Genomic DNA, 20,336 nt, shown 5'->3' with positions numbered 1-20,336 from the left:
AGTATTTTGAGTTTCTGAAACAGTGTTAGTTACATATTTTTCTCTACCCACCTTGAAATTGTACCAAATATTCTAATATGTCTCTATTCAAACTACATTTCATAAGCTGTGTATACCGAAATAAGGTTGCAAACTTATTAGACCACATGCCCTTATTTAGAATTTTAAAAGTTCTTATTTTTAGGCTGGCATGTGAACTCACCTGAAGACTGCTTTGCCATATGCTTGGCCGAGGTTTGAGCCAAGCAGCCCACCTAGCCTTGCACATTGTAACATCTGTGTTCAACTAGATGAGCCATCACCCGGCCCCTACTATTACCTCAGTCACTTCTTAAGCACTTCTCAGGGAAAAAAAAAAAAAAATTACATTGAATTTGATAGTGTATATATTGCTTTCTAGCTCTGACTTATGTGACTTTATAATATTTGCTTTCCTATTAAAATAATGTATAGGATGTGAAAAATAATAATGCTTTACTGGAACCTGGAGATGACAATTGACATGCAGTGATCAACAAAAATTTCTTAATTAAAATAAGTTTATATTGTAGGGGGACACACACGTGGTCACGTGTGGAAGCGGGATCCCCCTGGGTCCGCCATAGTGCCGATGAAAAAGAATTTCCAGGGGACACGAGTTTAGGTGTATGATATCTAAATTCTTTATTTAGACGTGCAAAGTAAAAGTTTAGAAAAAGAGCTCGGGAGATAGATTTCCCGAGGGTCTTTGGCCCCAAAATCCCAGGCTCAAGTAACCCCTAAAGTCAGTAAGCAAGGCCCAAGACGGCTCTTTGTTCAAAACCGTTGTTGTAGCCTTGCTTACATCACATAGGAGCTCACTTTTTTTTATTTTATTTTTATTTTTATTTTTTTTATTGGGGAATTAATGTTTTACATTCAACAGTAAACACAATAGTTTCTACATGCATAACATTCCCCAGTTTCCCATATAACAATACAACCCTCACTAGGTCCTCTGTCATCCTTCTTGGAAGTGTATCAGGAGCTCACTTTTCATTGGCCCGATGGAGTAAACTCCTCCCCTTTCATATGAGGCGAAAAGGGTAAGGGGAAACCCTTCACCAATCTATCTTCGTGTCACATGTGCAAATTCAGTGAGAACAAACTATGTGCTAGAGGTGTGTAGTGTGCATTCCGGTTCCATGTGTGCAAATCTAGAAAAGTGTACTCATGGTGTACTCCCCATGAGTCCCTGTGCCCTGAATGTCCCCTCAACAATATTTATAACTGGATTTTATTTACCTGTTGGGATCATTACAAGGGATCCAATTCACTTGAGGGTCTGGAATATCTTCCAAGTATGGATAAATAGTTTCCCTGCTGAAGTTCATGCCATAAACAGCATCTTCTGGAGTCACAATAATATGTGCACCCTGTTCAAATATTGAATGAAAACATTTCTCAAATCAGCAAGTAATCAAGTAGGAGATCAGAAGGGGAAACCGAGGGCATAAGTAGCTAAAACTAGAGATTCGACTTCCGGAGGCGGAGCTACGAGCAGCAGATCGCTTTCTCTCCTCTCCTCTCCTCTCCTCTCCTCTCCTCTCCTCTCCTCTCCTCTCCCGGATCAACTAGGAATACCAAAGGAGACCACCCGGACCAAAACAAGACAGGACTAGAATGACCACAGGAACCCAGTAAATGTGAGTACACATTTTGTGAGTACAAACACGCGTGGCTGGTGACAGAGAGGAGAGAGGGGCCTAAGGAGAGATTAAGTGGCTGCTAACAGTTCAACAGTTTATCAGTGGAGACACCACCTCCAGTCTGCTCCACAACAAGGGGACAGCTGAAGGGAGGAAAGGACTCCCCAGAGACTCACCAAGTGCAACTCTGAGTCTCCATTGCTACTACCCTCAGAATCTGGAGCAGCAACAGGGAGGGACACCAGGGGACAGAGATCTAACTGGGAAACTCAGGAGAAGACCTATACCTTGTTGGCATAGCTGAGGGGATGTGAAAGTCTCTTTGCATAACCACTAGATTATCTCTGCCACACCCTGCTTTATCTCTTGGTCAGGAGTCAGTGATTAAGCTAAGAAGCCTATTGATAGTTTAAAAGCCCTCAGGCTCCCATAGCCTACAGGGAAGAAAAAAAAAGAGGCTTTTACACCACTGAGCTCCAACTCAGGGATTGAAAAAACTGTTAACATATATAAAATGGTTAAAACAACAAGAAAAAATATTGGAGACTCGAACCAGGACAAGAGTCCAGCTAAAAGTCCTCCAGAGGGTGAAGCACAAAACAACGAGTTCAACATCCAAACATTAGCTAAGGAAATAATAATAGGAGTGAGTAAAGAATTTGAAAAAATTGTAATCAGAAATTCAGGAACAACAAATGAGAAAATGGAAGAAAATTCTAATTATCTCATGGTTATTAGAGAGCTGAAAGCTGAAATCGCTGAGCTAAGAAGGCAACTAGCTGAACAAGCTAAAACAGTATCAGAGCAGGGCAACAAAATAGATGAACTCCAGAAAGCAGTAGAGGGCAGAGAGAATAGAATCTATGAGGCTGAAAACAGAATTAGCAAGATTGAGGATGAATTAGAGACAACTAAAAAAGAAGTAAGAGATCTCAAAAAGAGATTAAGAGATGCTGAAAACAACAACAGAGTCCTATGGGATGACTTCAAAAGAAACAATATACGCATTATTGGCTTACCAGAGGAAGAAAGAGAAGGGGAGGAAGAAAGCATTCTCCAGGCCATAATAGCTGAAAATTTCTCTAGTCCAGACAACACCAAAGACATAAAGATTCAAGAAGCCCAGAGGGTCCCAAACAGAATTAACCCAGACCTAAAGACACCAAGACATGTCATACTTAGATTGGAAAGTAGCTAACACTAAAAGCCAATCATTTGTATTTCTTGACCTCTCAATCTTGTTCCTTTGTTTGCTGCATTTTTTTTTCCAGGCGCTATTTAGTTCATGCTTAAGGTCACGCCAGAAACAAAACCTGGGCCATTTGAGACTCAGGTATGAAAGTCTTTTGCATAATTACTATGCTATCTCTCTTACCCTTGTTTTCTGTATTTTGTGACTTTTTTTTTTAACTTATTAACATGAGAAGGAAAATGCAGAACAGCCTCACTCTGGTAGATGCAATGCCAGGGATCAAACTACAGGCTCACCGAAGACTGAGTCCAGAGACGTTAACCCTGCCCCCTACCACCATTTCTGTTTTCTAACTACACCATAATCATTTCTGTATGGTCTTATCAGTCTTTCCTAGATAATAATGGTTTTCCAAGCTGCTCACAGATTTTCCTGTCATTGCACTTGTTAACCATAAATCTTTCTGAAATCAATCTACTTCCTGAATTTTGGCCAAGTTGTTTCACTTCCTCCTCTCTCCATTTCACAAATGTGATTTTTGCTTCTCAGATAGAAATTCAGTTACTGGATGCAGGAAGTGTTTTAGGCCTAAAGTATAGCTTGAATTAACCTGTATATCTTTACTTGGGAAAGATGCTTTGAAAGCTGCTATATTCATAAAGAAATAAGCTGCACCAAAAGAGAGAAGAATCTCAGAACTCCTATCAATCAAAAGTGTTTCTCGTTCTTTCTGTCTAGCTCCCCTTTCCCTCCCAATTTTAATTAACCAAAATTAATTAATTAATTAATTAAAAATAAAGTGTCTCCAGGAGGGGTAGATTCATCAAGCAGACATAACCTGTATAATCTGAGAACCAGTGATAACTCTGGTGACAAAAAACATATATATTAAAAAAGTAACTGTGCTGTCTCTTGATAGTCAAGCTTTTATTTTATAAACTGCTCTATGAAGCAATTTAATAGTATTTCTTCAGGAGGGAGAAAGGAATACTAACTGTGATTATTAAACAAAAGGTTCCTGGCTACCCTATAGATCTCTACTAAGAAGACAGGAACCTTGAGACTTGGTACCTGCTGTGCTGCTGATGTGATTGCTCCTTCCAATATATCCAGATTTTGGTTCATTAATGTTAACGCCTTTTCATGGGACACTGGTATGAGAGTGTCAGAGAGCTGTATCACTGCATGTTCATAGACAGCTGCAATAAAGGTGTCCAGGGAACTGACTTTCAGAACACAGAGATCCAAAATCACCATAAAAGTCTGCAACTGATGAGTAATCATTCTGAAGTCCACTGATTTCCTGAAACACACAACAAGTACTGATGTTTATAGAGAAAAAAATATGATAAATTATTACCACAAACAATCTCCAGAAATCAGTACTTAAGATAAGAAGAACGACAGCAGAGAAGCAATTGCAGAAGCTAGACCTCCCACCTTCTGCACTTTATGAAGATTTTTGGTCCCTACTCCCAGAGGTATAAAGGATAGGGAAGCTTCCTGTGGAGAGAATGGGTTACAGAACTCTCTGGTGGAGGGAATTGTATGGAATTGTACCTTTTGTTATCTTACAATATTGTTAATCACTATTAAATCATCAATAAAATTAAGAAAGAAGAAGAAGAACTGACTTTTGGGAGTCAGGAGGTAGCACAGCAGGTTGAGCGCATGCAGCGCCAAAGGTAGGGACGTGTAGTGATCCCAGTTACAGCGCCTGGCTCCCCACTTGCAGGGGAGTCGCTTCATAGGCGGTGAAGCAGGTCTGCAGGTGTTTTTCTCTCCCCCTCTCTATCTTTCTGTCTTCCTCCCTCGATTTCTCTGTCCTGTCCAGCGACAGCAGCAACAGCAATAATAATAATAACAACAACAATAAAAACAAGGGCAACAAAAGGGGAAAAAATGGTCTCCAGGAGCAGTGGATTCGTGGTGCAGTCACTGAACCCTGGCAATAACCCTGGATGCAAAAAAGAAAAAAAAACTACTGACTTTTAAGAAAATCTTTAAAAAAAAAAAAATGGTAATTATCTCTGGGAAGTAAGAGGGTGAGGATAGGAAATTTTGATAATGGGTATGGTGTAGAACTATAGATTGTAATCTTATAATCTTGTAACAAACTATGAATAATAAAAATATTTTTTAAAAATTTTATCACTTTATGTCATTACAACAAATAGTTCTCCCTTGTTGTAGTGATTTTTGAAGCTCAAATAAGGAAAAGTATGTGCATTCATTTCCTAGGACTTCTCTAACAAAGCACCCCTAACTGGATGGTCTAAGAAACAAATATATTGTCTCACAGCTCTGGAGGTTAGACATTCCAGGAAGAGTTCAGTAAGACTGGTTCCTTCAGAGGGTTGTGAAGGAAGGTTCTATTTAAGCCTCTCTCCTTGATTATTATTGTTCTTGCCTTTTGTGTTTTCACTCATGTGAATAACATTTTTTTAATTTTTTATTATCTTTACTTACTTATTTATTGAATAGAGATAGCCAGAAATCAAGAGGGAAGGGGGAGACAGAGAGGGACAGAGACATCTGCAGCTCTTCTTCACCACTCACAAAGCTTCCCCCCTGCAGATGGGAACTGGGGACTGGGGACTGGGGGCTTGAACCCGGTCCTTGAACATTATAACATGTGCACTTAAGCAGGTACTCCACCACCCAGCCCCAACAATTTTCCTTTTTATATAGATACCATCATTGGATTCAGCTTAGAAATTTTTCCAAAATACCATTGTCTTAACTAATTACATCTAAAACAGTTCTATTTCCAAACAAGGTCATATTCTAATATACTGGTGTTGTTATAGACTGAGGAGGACTAAAATGTTATAGTTTTCTGATCCCAGACTTCCTGATACTTATTAGTCAAAACTCTACTGATTGTTACCTTTGCATCTGAGTTTACAAAATGTTTCATCTTTCTACAAGTTGTATTCCTTTCACAAACTTTCCCTGAGGCCTGTGTATCAGGTTCTTTCCCATTATCACAAAATCCTCTAAGGTGAAGTCTGGTATTCTAGAGACTCCTACACAAAGGCAATAGAGAGGTTGACTTGCCACCGCCATCACCCATGAATGTTTAGCTGCTGCCCTAAGAGTCTGGAGATTGTGCAGGGGATAACTAAGATAAATTCCATATTTTATGGCGTCAAAAGAATGTACCTGACATTGTAACATTTGGATAATGACAGTTTCAAGTACCCTTACCCTGATGTCTTTTCCCTTAGAAATGTGTTCTGATCTTTGCTTTTTAATGTATAAACACCTATTGTTTTGTGTAAACAATGTCATGTAATGTAGGGAAATTGTGAGGATGTGGTTGAGCTTGGCAGGGCTTGACTTGAGGGGACATCCATCCTGTCAGTCTCTCTCTCTACACTGAGAGGTCTATCGAGGAGGGACACAACCCCTCAAGGTTTGCCTCATCTTATCAGACTCCCTGCCTCACAAAGCACCCTGCATTCCTGATACTATGCCCTGTTCCCTTATTATCTGCTTTTTGCACATATACCTAAGTTTCTGACACTAGATATGTATAATTAAAGAAAAATTTGAATGTTAAAAAAGATAATTGAACTTAGAAGTTTACTCATTACTGAATACTATTTTGTATCTGCAATACAATAAGAGAAGATACTTAATATTTAGTGAAATGAAAACAAATGGGGCTCAATTTCTGAAATCCATCAGGAGTTTATGTATAGCTACTTACCATAAAGTTCAAGGATAAAGAAATTTTCATATGTTGTCAATAAAACTACCATAATGATTTGTCAGAAAACTTTAGTATGACATCTTAATAAGCAAGTAAAAAAAGAAAGAAAGAAATTCCAAATTATCAGCTAATTTGTTTAGCTCTCTAAAATGAGACCTAGATCTTAAAGACATTCTCACCACTAGGACATTCTCATCACTAGCACTGCAAGAATTAACTGTTAACCAGAGTTTATCATTCAAATATTTAACTCGAAAAAATATGAAATATCCCCCATTTGATTCTAAATGATTCTATCACCAGTATACCTTATAATCCCACTGGATAAGCAACTGTAGAATGCTGCAATTCACTTTCAAAAGGACAACTTCTTAAACAGAAATGGCATAATGTGCATATGGCCTTGTCACTCCAAGAACAAATATACAGAGCCTTATACACTTTGAATTTTTTAAATTGCAATTCTTCCAATCATACAATTGCTGAGTCACTTTCTTCCATAGGCTTGTTCATTACCAAAGCCAAAAAATCCTTTATAAGGGCCTTCTATGAGGAAATAATTGGCTACGCCGTACCCCACTACTCACAGGGGTAGAGGCTATGTATGCTTCTGTCCTTTCTTCAGTAGGACCAGTATGGTTGCCAGCTCAAGCAGTGAATCTTTTCCATGAGTTGGCCACAGACAAACTCCAATCCTATTCCAAAGCTGTCTCTCCTGAAGATTCAGTCTCCCCTCAAGAAAGGAATACAACATCTCACAAACAGCCTCAGCCTTGAGACTGAGACTTGCTCTCTGCTACCTCACACCTAGAAACAGTTGACTATGAAGGCTACAAAACTGCTAGAAGCAGTTCTACAGCTTCTGAAACCAGTTCACCAGAGCATGACAATCCGAGGCCCTGACTGTTTTTCTTCAACACCCTGAATACACTATGATCAACACTAAAGAACCACCTCCTAAGCAATTACAGAAGCCAGACCTTCCACTTTCTGTACCCCATAAAAATTTTTGGTCCATACTCCCAGAGGGATAAAGATTAGGGACCCTTCCAGTGGAATGGAGAGTATATGGAATTCTGATAGAGGGAATTATATGGAATTATACCCCTCTTATTCCACAATCTTGTTGATCATTATTAAATCACTAGAAAAAAGAAAGAAAGAAAGAAAGAAGGAAAGAAAAGGCAGGATCATAGAAAAAATGGCAAATACATATAAATATACAGAAAATTACAGAAATAACAATCAACCCATATCTGTGACCTTGGGAGAATTTCTGTAGTTTCCAGTGGAGGGAATGAGGACAAAGAACTCTGGTGGTAAGTGGGAATTTTGTGAAATCATACCCCTATTATCTCATAATTTTGTAAATCTATATTAAATCACTAGAAGAAAAAAAACCTACCTCTGAGCCATATAGAAGATTAGAAGATTATCCTGATCATTTTATATCCATAAGAACTCTATTAATGTCTGTTTTTACATAAAAAGACAAGGGAGGGGCCAGGTAGTGCCACACCTGCTTGAATGCACATGTTACAATGCACAAGGAGCCAGGTTCGAGCCCCCAGTCCCCACCTGCAAGGGGAAAACTTTGCAAATGGTGAAGCAGTGTTACAGGTGTTTCTCTGTCTCTTTCCCTCTTTATCGCCTGATTCCTCTCAATTTCTGGATGTCTCTGTGCAATAAATAAATAAAGATAATTTTTAAAAAATTTAAAAATCATTTAAAAAATAAAAAAGACAGGGAAGATGTTGTAGAATTTTTCTGATCCCAGATTTCATGATATTCATTGGAAAAGTTACTGATTGTTTTCTTTGCATCTATATTTACAAAATACCTTATTTGTCTATAAGGTATATTCCTTTCACTAATTTTCCATGAGGCCTGTATTTCAGGCTCTGTCCCATTATCACAAAATCCTGCTCTAAGGTGAAGTCTGATGTTTCAGGTGACTCCTGAGTTACCTAACAAGCTATACAATAAGATACTCTGTTGTCCGGGAGGTGGTGCAGTAGATAAGGGACTGGACTCCCAACTATATGGTCCAGTCCCTGGCAGCACATGTGCCAGAGTGATATCTGGTTCTTTTTCTCTATCCTCCTATCCCTCTCATATATATATATGATATGCTGAGTGTCAGGGAGTAGACTCAGTGTTGGATCACACACCTTACATCCTTGAGTTCAGTCCCCAAACCCCCATAAAAGTAACAAAGGCAAAGTAAATGGAACTACATGGATGATGGAGTGGTACTTTGGCCTTCCTTTCTCTATGTCTGTCTCTTTGTCTCTCTCTCCCTCTCTCATAAAAAAAGGGAGGAGGGGGTGCCAAGGAAATGATTCAGCAAAAGAGTGTATGAGAGTCTGAGCTTGCTTTCTGACACTGTATTTAAGTACAAAATAAGAGGGGCGGGTGTGTGGTTAACCACACATGTTACCATGCACAAGGACCCAGCTTTGAACCTCCACTCCCAGCCAACAGGGATGACATGTCACAAGAAATTAAGCAGATTTACAGGTATCTATCTTTCTCTCTCCCTCTTTCCTTCCTCTTTCCTTCTCAGTTTCTGTCTATCCTGTCAAATAAAATAGGAAAAGAGAGAGAGAGACTGCTGGGAATGGTAGATTCATAGTGACAACACCTAGCCCAAGCAATAAAAATAAATAAAATTTAAGATATTTTTGAGAGAGAAAAAGACACATTCACATTACTTTTAATATACTGTATATTGATATAATCATTCTATTTTACTATTAGCTTCTGTTGTTAATCTCTTGCCTATGCCTACTTTATAAATCAAATCTCATTTTAAGTATGCATGTATATGAAAATACATAGTTTATGTGTTATTTAGTTCTATCTGCAGGTATGAGGCAGATAATGGAAACTTTAGACTTTGTCTCCTATAGACAAAAGAGTATTGCAATACAGTATTACAGTACAGTATAAACTTTTCAGTAAATCTGGAGATACAATTGTTAAATAACAACATATGAAAAAGAAACTCTGAAATAACAGATAAAATTGGAATTGGTTACCAAGATGTTAAATAAATTACTTCATTGACCTTAGGAAAGTAGATTAAGTAGGAATGTCTAATTGAGTTTCCCTGCCTACAATAGAAAGAGCTTGATGTTCTCTCTTGATGTTCCAACAATACAACAAGAAAATAGAACAACTATTCATCAATTTTTCTTGGATACATCATAGAATTGAAGTCACAGGACAAATTATTGCCTAAAATTACAGAGTTTGGTTCTTACCTGTTGCAGAAGTCTACTACAGGAGTCACTACTTAAACTAAAAATAACCATTCAAACTGAAATTGATAGTTTTCTGGAAGCCTGAATGGTCCCAGTGTTAAGAGGGACTCAGAGTTTTATGAGCTTTACTTTGAAGATTCCCTTTTTTTCTATGATCAAATAACAGTGGAATGTGGAAAAAGGTAGGAGAAAAAAGGAAAAGAACCTGTCTGTGCTTCCTATAGAAAAAGAAATATAGCCACTTTAAAGTAAACCCAAAATGGTAACATTCTTCTTCACAGGAAATTGTTCTCAAGAAAAACAATTTACCAGAATATAATGAACCTGAAAGAATCTCAGCCCTAACATTTCTAACCTTAATCCTAGTCAAGGTTGAAAGAAGAACAGAGAAGCAGCTATGAATTAAGATCCGTGCAGGTTTACTGCAAGAAAAAAGGTTTAATCATTAGACTGTGAAAGTAACGTAACAGGAGTGATATTAAAATAGGGCTACAGAAAGTCACAGCATTACTCTCCTTTTTATACTGGATTTGATCTTTGGACTGGATCAAATCAACATGACAAAAAGCCAACAAGAATGTGAATACCCTGTTTGAAAGGACAGATACAGAGAACTTTTACCTGCTTACCTCTCCACTTGATCATTACTTAATCATCCATTACCTCAGCATTCTTTATTGTTCAACCAGAACCTCTAGACTTTTGTCCCTTCTCAGGGATTCACAGCTGAACTTCTAATATAAACCTGTGCTCCCCAGATTGCAATTCTTTGATTCGAAATAGAATTGCTTTGCCTTTTTAGTAGCCTTCTAAATTTTTACATTAAACAGCCTGCATAGCCCTTCCCCTCCCTGGAAGCCTTAAAGCCACATCAGTCTGATTTATAAAACCTACCTCACAGTGGGAGGCCAACAGTTTAAACTGGAACTGCTATTTTTACTGAGCTACAGGGAGTGAAAACATCCCACATTTCCCAAGTCTAAAGTCTCCAGACTTGGAGATTAGAATCCATACCTCCAAATCTGAATAAACACACCTCCATACCTGAACGAGAGTGGAAGGAATTTGCTTGAAAAGAGAGAAGGGGGAGGAGGTTTGGAAGGCAACATGACCAACACTCCGAGCGCTCCACATTGGTACTATGCCTTTAATTTTAATAAATCACATTTCCCAGGACAAATGAGATCTTGAACTTTTCAGCAGTGTATAAGTGGGCCAGAGGTGCCTATAATAATAATAATAATTTAAAAAAACCATCACACAATGTTTGATAAAGAAAAAAAAAAAAACTTTTATGGGGCCAGGAGGTGGCACACCTGATTGAGTGCATAAGTTCCAATGAGCAAAAATCCAGGTTTGAGCTCCACCTGCAGGGAAAAGTTTTGTAAGTGATGAAGCAGTGTCAAGTACAGATGTCTCTCTGACTCTCTCTCTCTCTATCACACCCTTCCCTCTTGATTTCTGGCTGTCTCTATCCAATAAATAAATAAAAGATAATAAAAAATTTATTAAAAAGAAAGACATTGGCTAATGGGGAGAAAGGAGGTATGTTTCTCAAATCTGCTCCCACCCACCCACACACCCCACCACCCCAAGCCCCACACAATGAAGGAGAACTAAGATAAGTTTCTCAAATCATTTTGCAATTATTTTCCCCCTTTCCTTATTGTCTTCAATTATATAATTTTTCTCTTCTCTGGTTACGTGCAGGATTGGTACACCAATCAGTCATGTGTTAAAAGTGAAGTCAGGTGTTTTTAATGGTTAACTTTTGTGCCCTTTCTGGTACCAATAGCTATTTATTTAACCATAGTTCTTCACGCTAAGCTAGAGTTCATTTCTCTACCCAGGTATAAATGAAAATCTCTTTCTTAGACGCAAAGTTCCTATACTAACAATATGGATGTTAACTAGAATTTCCTAATATGCAGTTCCAAAATTAGTACAGTCCTGGGCCCCTTGGAATATACCTAAAATAGACTTCCTAGTTTCTTCCAAAATAAAGATCCCCAAATCTCTTCTGCTATATCCTTAGCTTTAGGTTTCTGTTTATTAAACAATTTGCTCTGCTTTATATCTAATGCCTTTCAGCTACCAAGTTGCAGATGCTACCATGGTGCCAACCTGACTTCCCTGGGCAGATGACCTCACCAATGTGTCCTGGATCCCCATCTCCCCAGAGCCCTGCCCCACTAGAGAATGACAAAAACAGGCTGGGGGTGGGGATAGGTTAACCTGTCAATGCTCATGTTCAGCAGAGAAGCAATTACAGAAGCCAAACTTTCCACCTTCTACACCCCATATTGATCCTGGATCCATACTCCCAGAGGGACAAAGAATAGAAAAACTTCCAGTGGAGGGGACAGGGAACACTGATAATGGGAATTGTGTGGAATTATACCCTTCTTATCCTACTGTCCTGTTGATCATTATTAAATCAATAAAATTTAAAAAAAAAGAATTTCCTGACAATAGTTGTCATTCTACTTTTGCTCAGTTATACTGCCATGCTGGAACTGGATCTCCTGATTCCTACTGACATTGACAAACAACCTATAGCCTGCCAGGCTTCCCAAGCACTACCTTTTTGCTCATACAGAAAAGGGAGCCTGGGGCACTTCTTTCCAACAAAACTCGTGTGTGAAGAGATTTGACTAAAACATCTAGAACCTACCAAGAGGAAATGAAAATTTATTAAGTAATTTTAGTTAGGAGGCAAGCTAGTGGCACATCTGGTTGAGTGCACATGCCATAAGGCACAGGGACTCTGGTTCAAGCCTCCAAGTCTCCACCTGCAGTGGGGAGCTTTTCCAGCAGTGAAGCAGGGCTGCAGTTGTCTCTCTGTCTTTCTCTCCAAGTCTCCTTCTATGTCTCCCACTTCCTTCTCCCTTTCTCTCTGTTTCTATCCAACAAATAAAGTTTTAAAACAAGGAGATCCTAATTGAGCTAGAAACCCTGGTTTGCATATTATTGCCTATATTGTTAAAGAAAAAAGGGATTTTATTTTCAGTCTATTAGTGCTAAGAAAAAAGTGATAATTTGCTTTTTAAACATTTGTCTTATAGAATGGAGCTCTGGTTAACTTCTACTTAAGAAATGGACTTTAATTCTTTTTTGCCCACCATGCACTAGAAAGGGCAATGCCCAGTTTTATAAAATGAGCTTTTTAGCACAGAAATGACTCTGAAGACCTGGTGTCCTGCATGTGAGCAGAAGAGTTGAGACAATAGTAAAAGTAAGGTGACACTAATAGAGGGGAAAAGACTTAGAAATGTTTTGAGTAAGCTTTCTGTTCCCTCTCACTGGTGGGGGAGAGGATTTGAGAGGCATATCTCCCTTTCTTTCAATGATCAATAATTTTCTTTTTCCTTTTAATAAAATTTTACTTAGTGTTTTCCATATCAGCTGTTGGTGTTACTGGTTAAAAAAAGAAAAATGATAATGAATTCACCTTCACCTCATCTTGGATGGAACTTGAAGGAACCTTTTTTTTAAAATTTTTTTAAATATTTATATTCCCTTTTTGTTGTCATTGTTGTTTTTATTGTTGTAGTTATTGTTGTTATTGATGTCATCTTTATTGGATAGGACAAAGAGGGGGAGAGAAAGATAGACACCTGCAGACCTACTTCACCGCTTGTGAAGACTCCTCTGCAGGTGGGGTGCCAGGGGCTCGAAGGACCTGGATCCTTGCGCTTTGCGCCACCTGCACTTAACCCACTGCACTACCACCGAACTCCCAAGGAATCTTGTTAAGTGAGATAAGCCATAAGGAGAAGGATGACAGAAGTTGAGAAATAAGAACAGAAGGTAAACATATAGCAGAACTTTGACTGGGTTTGGTGTATTGCACCAAAGTAAACAATGGGGGGTTGAGGGGGGTAGAGTGTTTTGCAGAAAACAGAAGTTTTACACATGTGCCAATGACTGTATTGATTGTTTTTAAATCTCTTTTTTATTATTATCCTTATTTATTTATTGAATAGAAACAGTCAGAAATTGAGAGGGAAGGGAGAGATAGAGAAGAAGAGAGAGAGATACCTGCAACCCTACTTCACAACTTGCAAAGTTTTCCCCCTGCATGTGAGGACTGGGGGCTCAAAACTGGGTCCTTGTAACATGTGTGCTCAACCAGGTGTGCCACCACTTGGCTCTGTATTTACTGTTGATTGTAAACCATTAATCTTCGCAATTAAATATTTTTCTTTTCCTTGGTGTAATGCATCAGTAGCAGAGGAGGACCTAGTGGGGGTTTAATTGTTATGTGGAAAACTGAGAAGGAGTCAGGCACACCTGGTTAAGCGCACATATTACAGTGCGCAAGGACCCAGTTTCAAGCCCCTGATCCCCACCTGCAGGGGGAAAGCTTCACAAGTGGTGAAACAGGGCTGCAGGTGTCTCTCTGTCCCTTTCCCTCTTTATCTTCTCCTCCCCTTTCAATTTCTGTCTGTCTCTGTCCAATAATAAATAAATAAAGATATTTTAAAAATAAAACTGAGAAGTATTACATGTGTATAAACTACTGTATTACACTGTTTACTGTATGCCATTAATCCCCCCCAAATTTTTTCTTTTTCTCTTTTTCAGATTCGCTAAACACCTACATGAATGGAGAAAATTGCCTCTTTTTTATGTTTAAAATATTATTTCTCTATCTTCTGTTATAAAAAAATGTTATGGGTGGTCTGGGAGGTGGTGCAGTGGATAAAACACTGGATTCTCAACCATGAGGTCCTGAGTTCAATCCCAGACAGCACATGTACCAGAGTGATGTCTGCTTCTTTCTCTCTCTGCCTATCTTTCTCATAAATAAATAAATTCTTTTTAAAAAATGTCATGGCACAATTATTTAGCCTCTGCAGAGATTCAAAAGACATTCCAGAAATGTGAGGAAAATAAGAATGTGAGGAGAATGCAGTTTATTTAATGTTAACAGTCCACAGAAAGAGTTCATGCTCTTAAAGAATTCTGGACCCTGAACAAAGGAAGGTGCAGCTTATATAGACTTACATAATCTTCAGATTTATTGGTATATCACTTTAAGGGGGCTGGGGCACTTAAGGAATGTCTGATCTTCCCCAAATTGCCACTAGCTTGCTATAAGACCTTCTATATTTTGCTTACCTCAGAATCTCCTCTGTTGATCTAGATGACCCAAAGAGATCAGTAAAAAATGAAAAGGCTAAATTCACATGGTTATTCTGAAAATGAGATGAAGATATCTGGTGAAATAAGAAAAAAAGCTATTTGTTTTTTGTTGTTATTTAAAATTTTTTTATTATCTTTATTTATTGGATAAAGATAGCCAGAAATATACAGGGAAGGGGAAGATAGAGAGGGAGAGAGAATGAGAGATACCTGCAGACCAGCTTCACCACTTGTGAAGCTTTCCCCCTGCAGGTGGGGACATGGGTTGGAACCTGGGTTCTTGGCACTGAAATATGTGCACTTAAGGAGGTACGCCCAGTCTAAAAAAAAAAAAAAGCTATTTGTACATGTGTGTGTGTGTGTGTGTGTGTGTGTGTGTGTGAGAGAGAGAGAGAGAGAGACTGTGATTTATAATAACCAAAACATATTTGCTCTTTAACTCAGAGTTCCTGGATTCCTAGCAACAACCTGTGAGATTTTGTTATGTTAATGAAGTGATTTATCTAAAGGTCTGTGTGGACTGGTTGCTAGGACAACCAACTAGGTTGGTTGTTTTTCCTTACTGGAAAAAACAGGACGCAGATGCGGGAAGCAAGCATGATTACAGAAGTTAAAAATGTAGTTAGGACAGCCCATTACTGTGGTCAAGGTGACCTGTTTTGAGAACAACTGAACGATGAGCTGTTGTTTGGCAAGTCTGGAAGGTGGAGGGCATGGCACTTGGCAGGCAGTAAAGGAGCTGAGCATGTTTTAAAATTTTCTACAGCTTGGGACTTTCACAGGTTTGGATTTAGGTCAAGATGGAGCTAGTTATGGATGGACCTGCCAATGCCGATATCCAGTAAAGAAGCAATTATAGAAGCCAGACCTCCCACCTTCTGTACCCCAAAGATAATTTTAATCCATACTCCCAGAGGGATAAATGATAGGGGAAGTAAACCAGAGAGAGTGGACCCTCTTCCAAAAGGAAAAGCTAAGGTAAATAAAATAAGAAATGGTGTGGGGTTAGAAATGGTGGGCAGTAAGGGGGTGGGGTAAACAAGATATAACATGGAAATACAAAGCATGGCTCATTAAATAATAAGGGGCATGGGCTGGGGAGATAGCATAGCAGCTATGCAAAAAGACTTTCATTCCTGAGGCACTCATGGTCCCTGGTTTGATCAGCCACACCACCATAAACCAAAACTAAGCCATGCTCTGAGGAAAAATAAATAAATAAATAAATAAATAAATAAATAAGGTGCAAACTAAATATCAAAGGGACACTGATTTAGCCGTGGTGACTGAAAACTGAGATACCCACAGGATTTAGTGACTGTATTGCTCTATATGAGAGTGCACAAAAATCAGTTTGCATGAGGTACACAGGTCCTAGGGTTGGTGAACAGGTGAAGTCACCGGGTACTAACTCAGCCTCTAGATAGTTATCTAGAAGAGAGAATCCTAGAAAGAACTAACACATGGTCTAGGAGGTGGTGCAGTGATAAAGCTTTGGATTCTCAAGTATGAGGTCCTGAGTTTGATCCTTGGCAGCACATGTGCCAGAGTAATGTCTGGTTTGTTCTCTCTCCTCCTATCTTTCTCATTAATAAATAAAATTAAAGAGAGAAAGAAAGAAAGAAAGAAAGAACTAACAGGAAGTCATAAGAACATCCATGTCCTCCTGCACAAAGGGGATATAGAGGGCACAGGTACAATTTTAGGTTTTAAGTGTCATAGCTCTTAGAGAAACAACCCAGAAACAACGAGAGCAGAGACAAAAGGTAACAGATTTAATATAATTGAGTGGAAATTTGAAGAAACACCTGGAAAATCTAAAAAAATAAATAAATAAAAATTTTAAAACTTGTCATGTATTTTTTAAGTAGACAAAAATATTCCCAAAGTCAGAGTAATCCTCAAGGACTTTCACACTTCCCGGACAGGCCCTCCTCTCTTCTTGGATGCTTCTTCCCAAAGTTAATCAGTGATCAGCAAAAAAGAACTCAGAGCTTCAGGTTAAAGGGCCAAAGGTAACTGGGGGAAAGATGAGAAGACATCGTCCCCACCCCGTCTCTGGTTTATGGCAGCACAGGGGGATTGAATCTGGGCCTTCAGAGCCTCAGGCATGAGAATCTGTTTGCATAATCATTGTGCTATCTACCCCCTCCCTTAGTATAGCAAAGACTATGAAAAAGGCAGGGAAATAATTTATTTTTAAAATCAGTAGCACAGAATTACTGGCAAGGAAAACAAAAATTAAAACTTTATTGGGGATGGGGAACTACTGGCCAATTAGTGGGAAAGAACAGTATCTTTCAAATCAGATCCCCCACCCCATGGAGGGGTGGGGTGAGACAGAGGTTCATTACTCAAATCATTTCTAAAATCAAAGTCCCCCTATTAGTTTCATCTCTCCTGCTAACAGGCTGGACTCCTATCTTCAGTGTTAGTCATATGCCAAAAAGCCCATTCTGAGGTAAGCCTAAGTGAGGTAAGTCAGAAAGAGAAAGATGAGTATGGGATGATCACACTCATATACAGAAGTTGAGAAGGAAGAACAGACAGGGAAAAGCAAAGGAGAATTTGACTGAGTTTGGAGTATTTCACCAAAATAAAAAACTCCGGGTGGAGGGTGAGGGTAGATTTTCTTTTTTTTTTTTTCTTTTTTTTTTTCAATTATTTTATTATGTTTATTTATTGAATAGAGATAGTTAGAAATTGAGAGGAAAGGGAAGATAGACACCTGCAGCACTGCTTCAACACTTGTGAAGCTTTCCCCTTGCAGGTGGGGACCAGGGGCTTGAACCTCCGTACTTGGGCATGAGGGTAGATTTTCAACTTCACTATAGGGGGGTGGGAGTAGGGACACAGACCTTTGGTGGTGGGAATGGTGTTAATATACACTCCTATTAACTAACAATCTTTACGTCACTATGTAATCAGTATGAGAGGAGATAAGAAAAAAATTTTTTTTTAAATAAGTAAATAAAAATTAAAAGCCTAATTGGTAAAATTTGAGTACTTCTCCTGATCACAGATATATAAAAAAGAATTAAAGTATTCATATTTAGCACGGGAGCCTGTGTAACCTCTGCATCCCTGTCAGTCTGAGATCGCATTCCATGGTCACAGCTGGGAAGATTCTAAACTGTACTCATTTCAGGACCAGTCTTCCAAGCCTTCCTTCAGAGAGTGGACAGTCCCTTCCATTGCTGTTTTATATTGAGGGCAAGGTCCTGTAGAAGCCCGCAAGAAGGTGCATGTATTACTGATGGAAGTGACCAGTGATGATGGAGAGAGGGACCCACCAGATCTAGGCCCATCACATCTATGTGGGAAACCAAGGATTTAGATGATGGAGTGGCCTGGTAGTGACCAAAAAGATCATCATTCAAGTATTCTGGTCTCTTGCCCTTATCCAGCTTTTGTAGTCCTTACTTTGTCTGACAAGGTTAGACTTAAAGTGATTGAGAGAGGTGAGGTAGGGGGTAGGAGAGATGGGTATCTAGGCCTAAGTAGAAGTAGAAAATACTTGATTAAGTATTTCTTGGTGTCGTGTGTGTGTGTGTGTGTGTGTGTGTGTGTGTGTGTTTTAGGTCTTTCCACTTACTTGCTGCACTTATTGAGTCTGTCCACTAACTGAAGACTATTGTGTACTTTTGCTTTAAGGTATATATTTTCCCCTAACTTATGGGTACATGTGAACATGTACCCTATTCCTTAGGCCCTGGTCTATATCTAGGTTACATAACTTTGTTAGGAAATGCATCATTTGAAATGGAACTAGGGTGTCCCATGTGTTAGGAAAGGTCTCCGCAGAGTATTGGAGCTGGAAGGTTGACATCTCAGGTTTGGTATCTCTGGATACAGTCCGAAGTGTAATATGGTGTGGTGGTAATGGTGCATTGATTTGGTTGAAGTCAGCAGGTCAGACTGATGGGGTTTTCAGTTAAGGGTATTTATATACTTTCCTCATATTTGAGAGCTACTCTCTGCCTTTCTAGGCTTATTCTCAGTTCTGGCACCAACTTCCCAGACAATACTTTTAGCCTACCTGCATGTTAGCTATCAGACTCAGGCAAAATTACTAAAGTTTTAGGCCCCTTGGAACATACCTAAAATAAACTTCCTAGCTTCTTCCCACACGAAGGCCTCTAGTTTCAACTGTTCTGTTCTTACCTTTAGGTTCCTATTTATTAAACCATTTCTCCTGCTTTATATCTTACTGTATGGCAGAGGGTAGATAGCATAATGGTTATGCAAAGAGGCTTTTATGCCTGAGGCTCCAAAGTCCCAGGTTCAGTCCCCTGCATCACCATAAGCCAGAGCTGAACAGTGCTCTGGTTAAAAGAAGAAGAAGAAGAAGAAGAAGAAGAAGAAGAAGAAGAAGAAGAAGAAGAAGAAGAAGAAGGAGAAGGAGAAGGAGAAGGAGAAGGAGAAGGAGAAGGAGAAGGAGAAGGAGAAGGAGAAGGAGAAGGAGAAGAAGAAGGGAGAAGAAAAGAAATATATCTTACTGTATTTAAGCCACCAAGTTGCAGGTGCTACCAAGGTGCCAACCTGACTTCCCTGGGAGACAACCTCGCCAATGTGTCCTGGAATCTCACCTCTCCAGAGAATAAAACACTAGGGGAATAAAACAAACAGACTAGGGGTATGGTTAGACCTGTCAACAACCATGTTCAGTAGAGAAGCAATCACAAAAACCAAACCTTCCACCTTCTGCACATCAGAAAGAATTTTGGCCCATATTCCTGGAGGAATAAAGGATAGGGAAGCTTCCAATGGAGGGGATGAGATGGAACTCTAGTGGTAGGAGTTGTATGGAATTGTACCCGTGTTATCTTACAATCTTGTTAATCATTATTAAATAATTAATAAAGAAAGATTAAAGTTCTCTTCTTGGGGCTAGGTGGTGGCGTACCAGGTTGAGCACACATGTTACAATGTGCAAGGACCAAGGTTCAAGCCCCTAGCCTCCACCTGTAATGGAAAGTTTCATTAAGTGTTGCAGATGTCTCTATCCCTCTCTATCTCCCCCTTCACTCTCCATTTCTCTCAGTTTCTAGCTTATAATAATAAATAAAATATTTAAAGTTTTCTTCTTAACTAAGTGTTAGTCAAAGTCCTTTTCATTAAGGACAAGTGGCAACTATTATTCCTTAACACTAACAAATGTAAATTTAAATATTTTTTATTATTTTTATTTATAAAAAGGAAACACTGACAAAAAAACATAGAATAAGAGTGGTACAACTCCATGAAATTCCCACCACCAGAACTCTATGTCCCATCCCATCCCCTGATAGCTTTCCTATTCTTTATCCCTCTGGGTATATGGACCCAAGGTATGGGGTGCAGAA

At 39.0% G+C, this 20,336-nt stretch overlaps 1 protein-coding gene across 3 annotated transcripts in view; it reads right to left on the bottom strand.

Moving 5' to 3' along the window:
- VNN1 (vanin 1) overlaps positions 1 to 10,630 on the bottom strand; it is a 47,404-nt gene extending 36,774 nt beyond the window's left edge. Inside the window, exons 1-3 of one of the 3 annotated variants that reach the window (XM_060190434.1) lie at positions 10,507 to 10,630; positions 3,931 to 4,162; positions 1,264 to 1,394 (exon numbers count right to left, since the gene is read on the bottom strand). In XM_060190434.1, coding sequence (XP_060046417.1) covers positions 1,264 to 1,394; positions 3,931 to 4,162; positions 10,507 to 10,514 — 371 coding nt within the window. In that variant the 5' untranslated portion in view covers positions 10,515 to 10,630. The remainder of the gene's footprint in view (positions 1 to 1,263; positions 1,395 to 3,930; positions 4,163 to 10,506) is intronic. The other 2 variants (XM_060190435.1, XM_060190436.1) reach the window with 2 other exon arrangements.
- Positions 10,631 to 20,336: the final 9,706 nt, after the last annotated feature.

Source organism: Erinaceus europaeus, chromosome 4 (assembly GCF_950295315.1).
Source record: "Erinaceus europaeus chromosome 4, mEriEur2.1, whole genome shotgun sequence".
Taxonomy (NCBI): domain Eukaryota; kingdom Metazoa; phylum Chordata; class Mammalia; order Eulipotyphla; family Erinaceidae; genus Erinaceus; species Erinaceus europaeus.
This window is presented reverse-complemented; position numbering and strand designations above follow the sequence as displayed.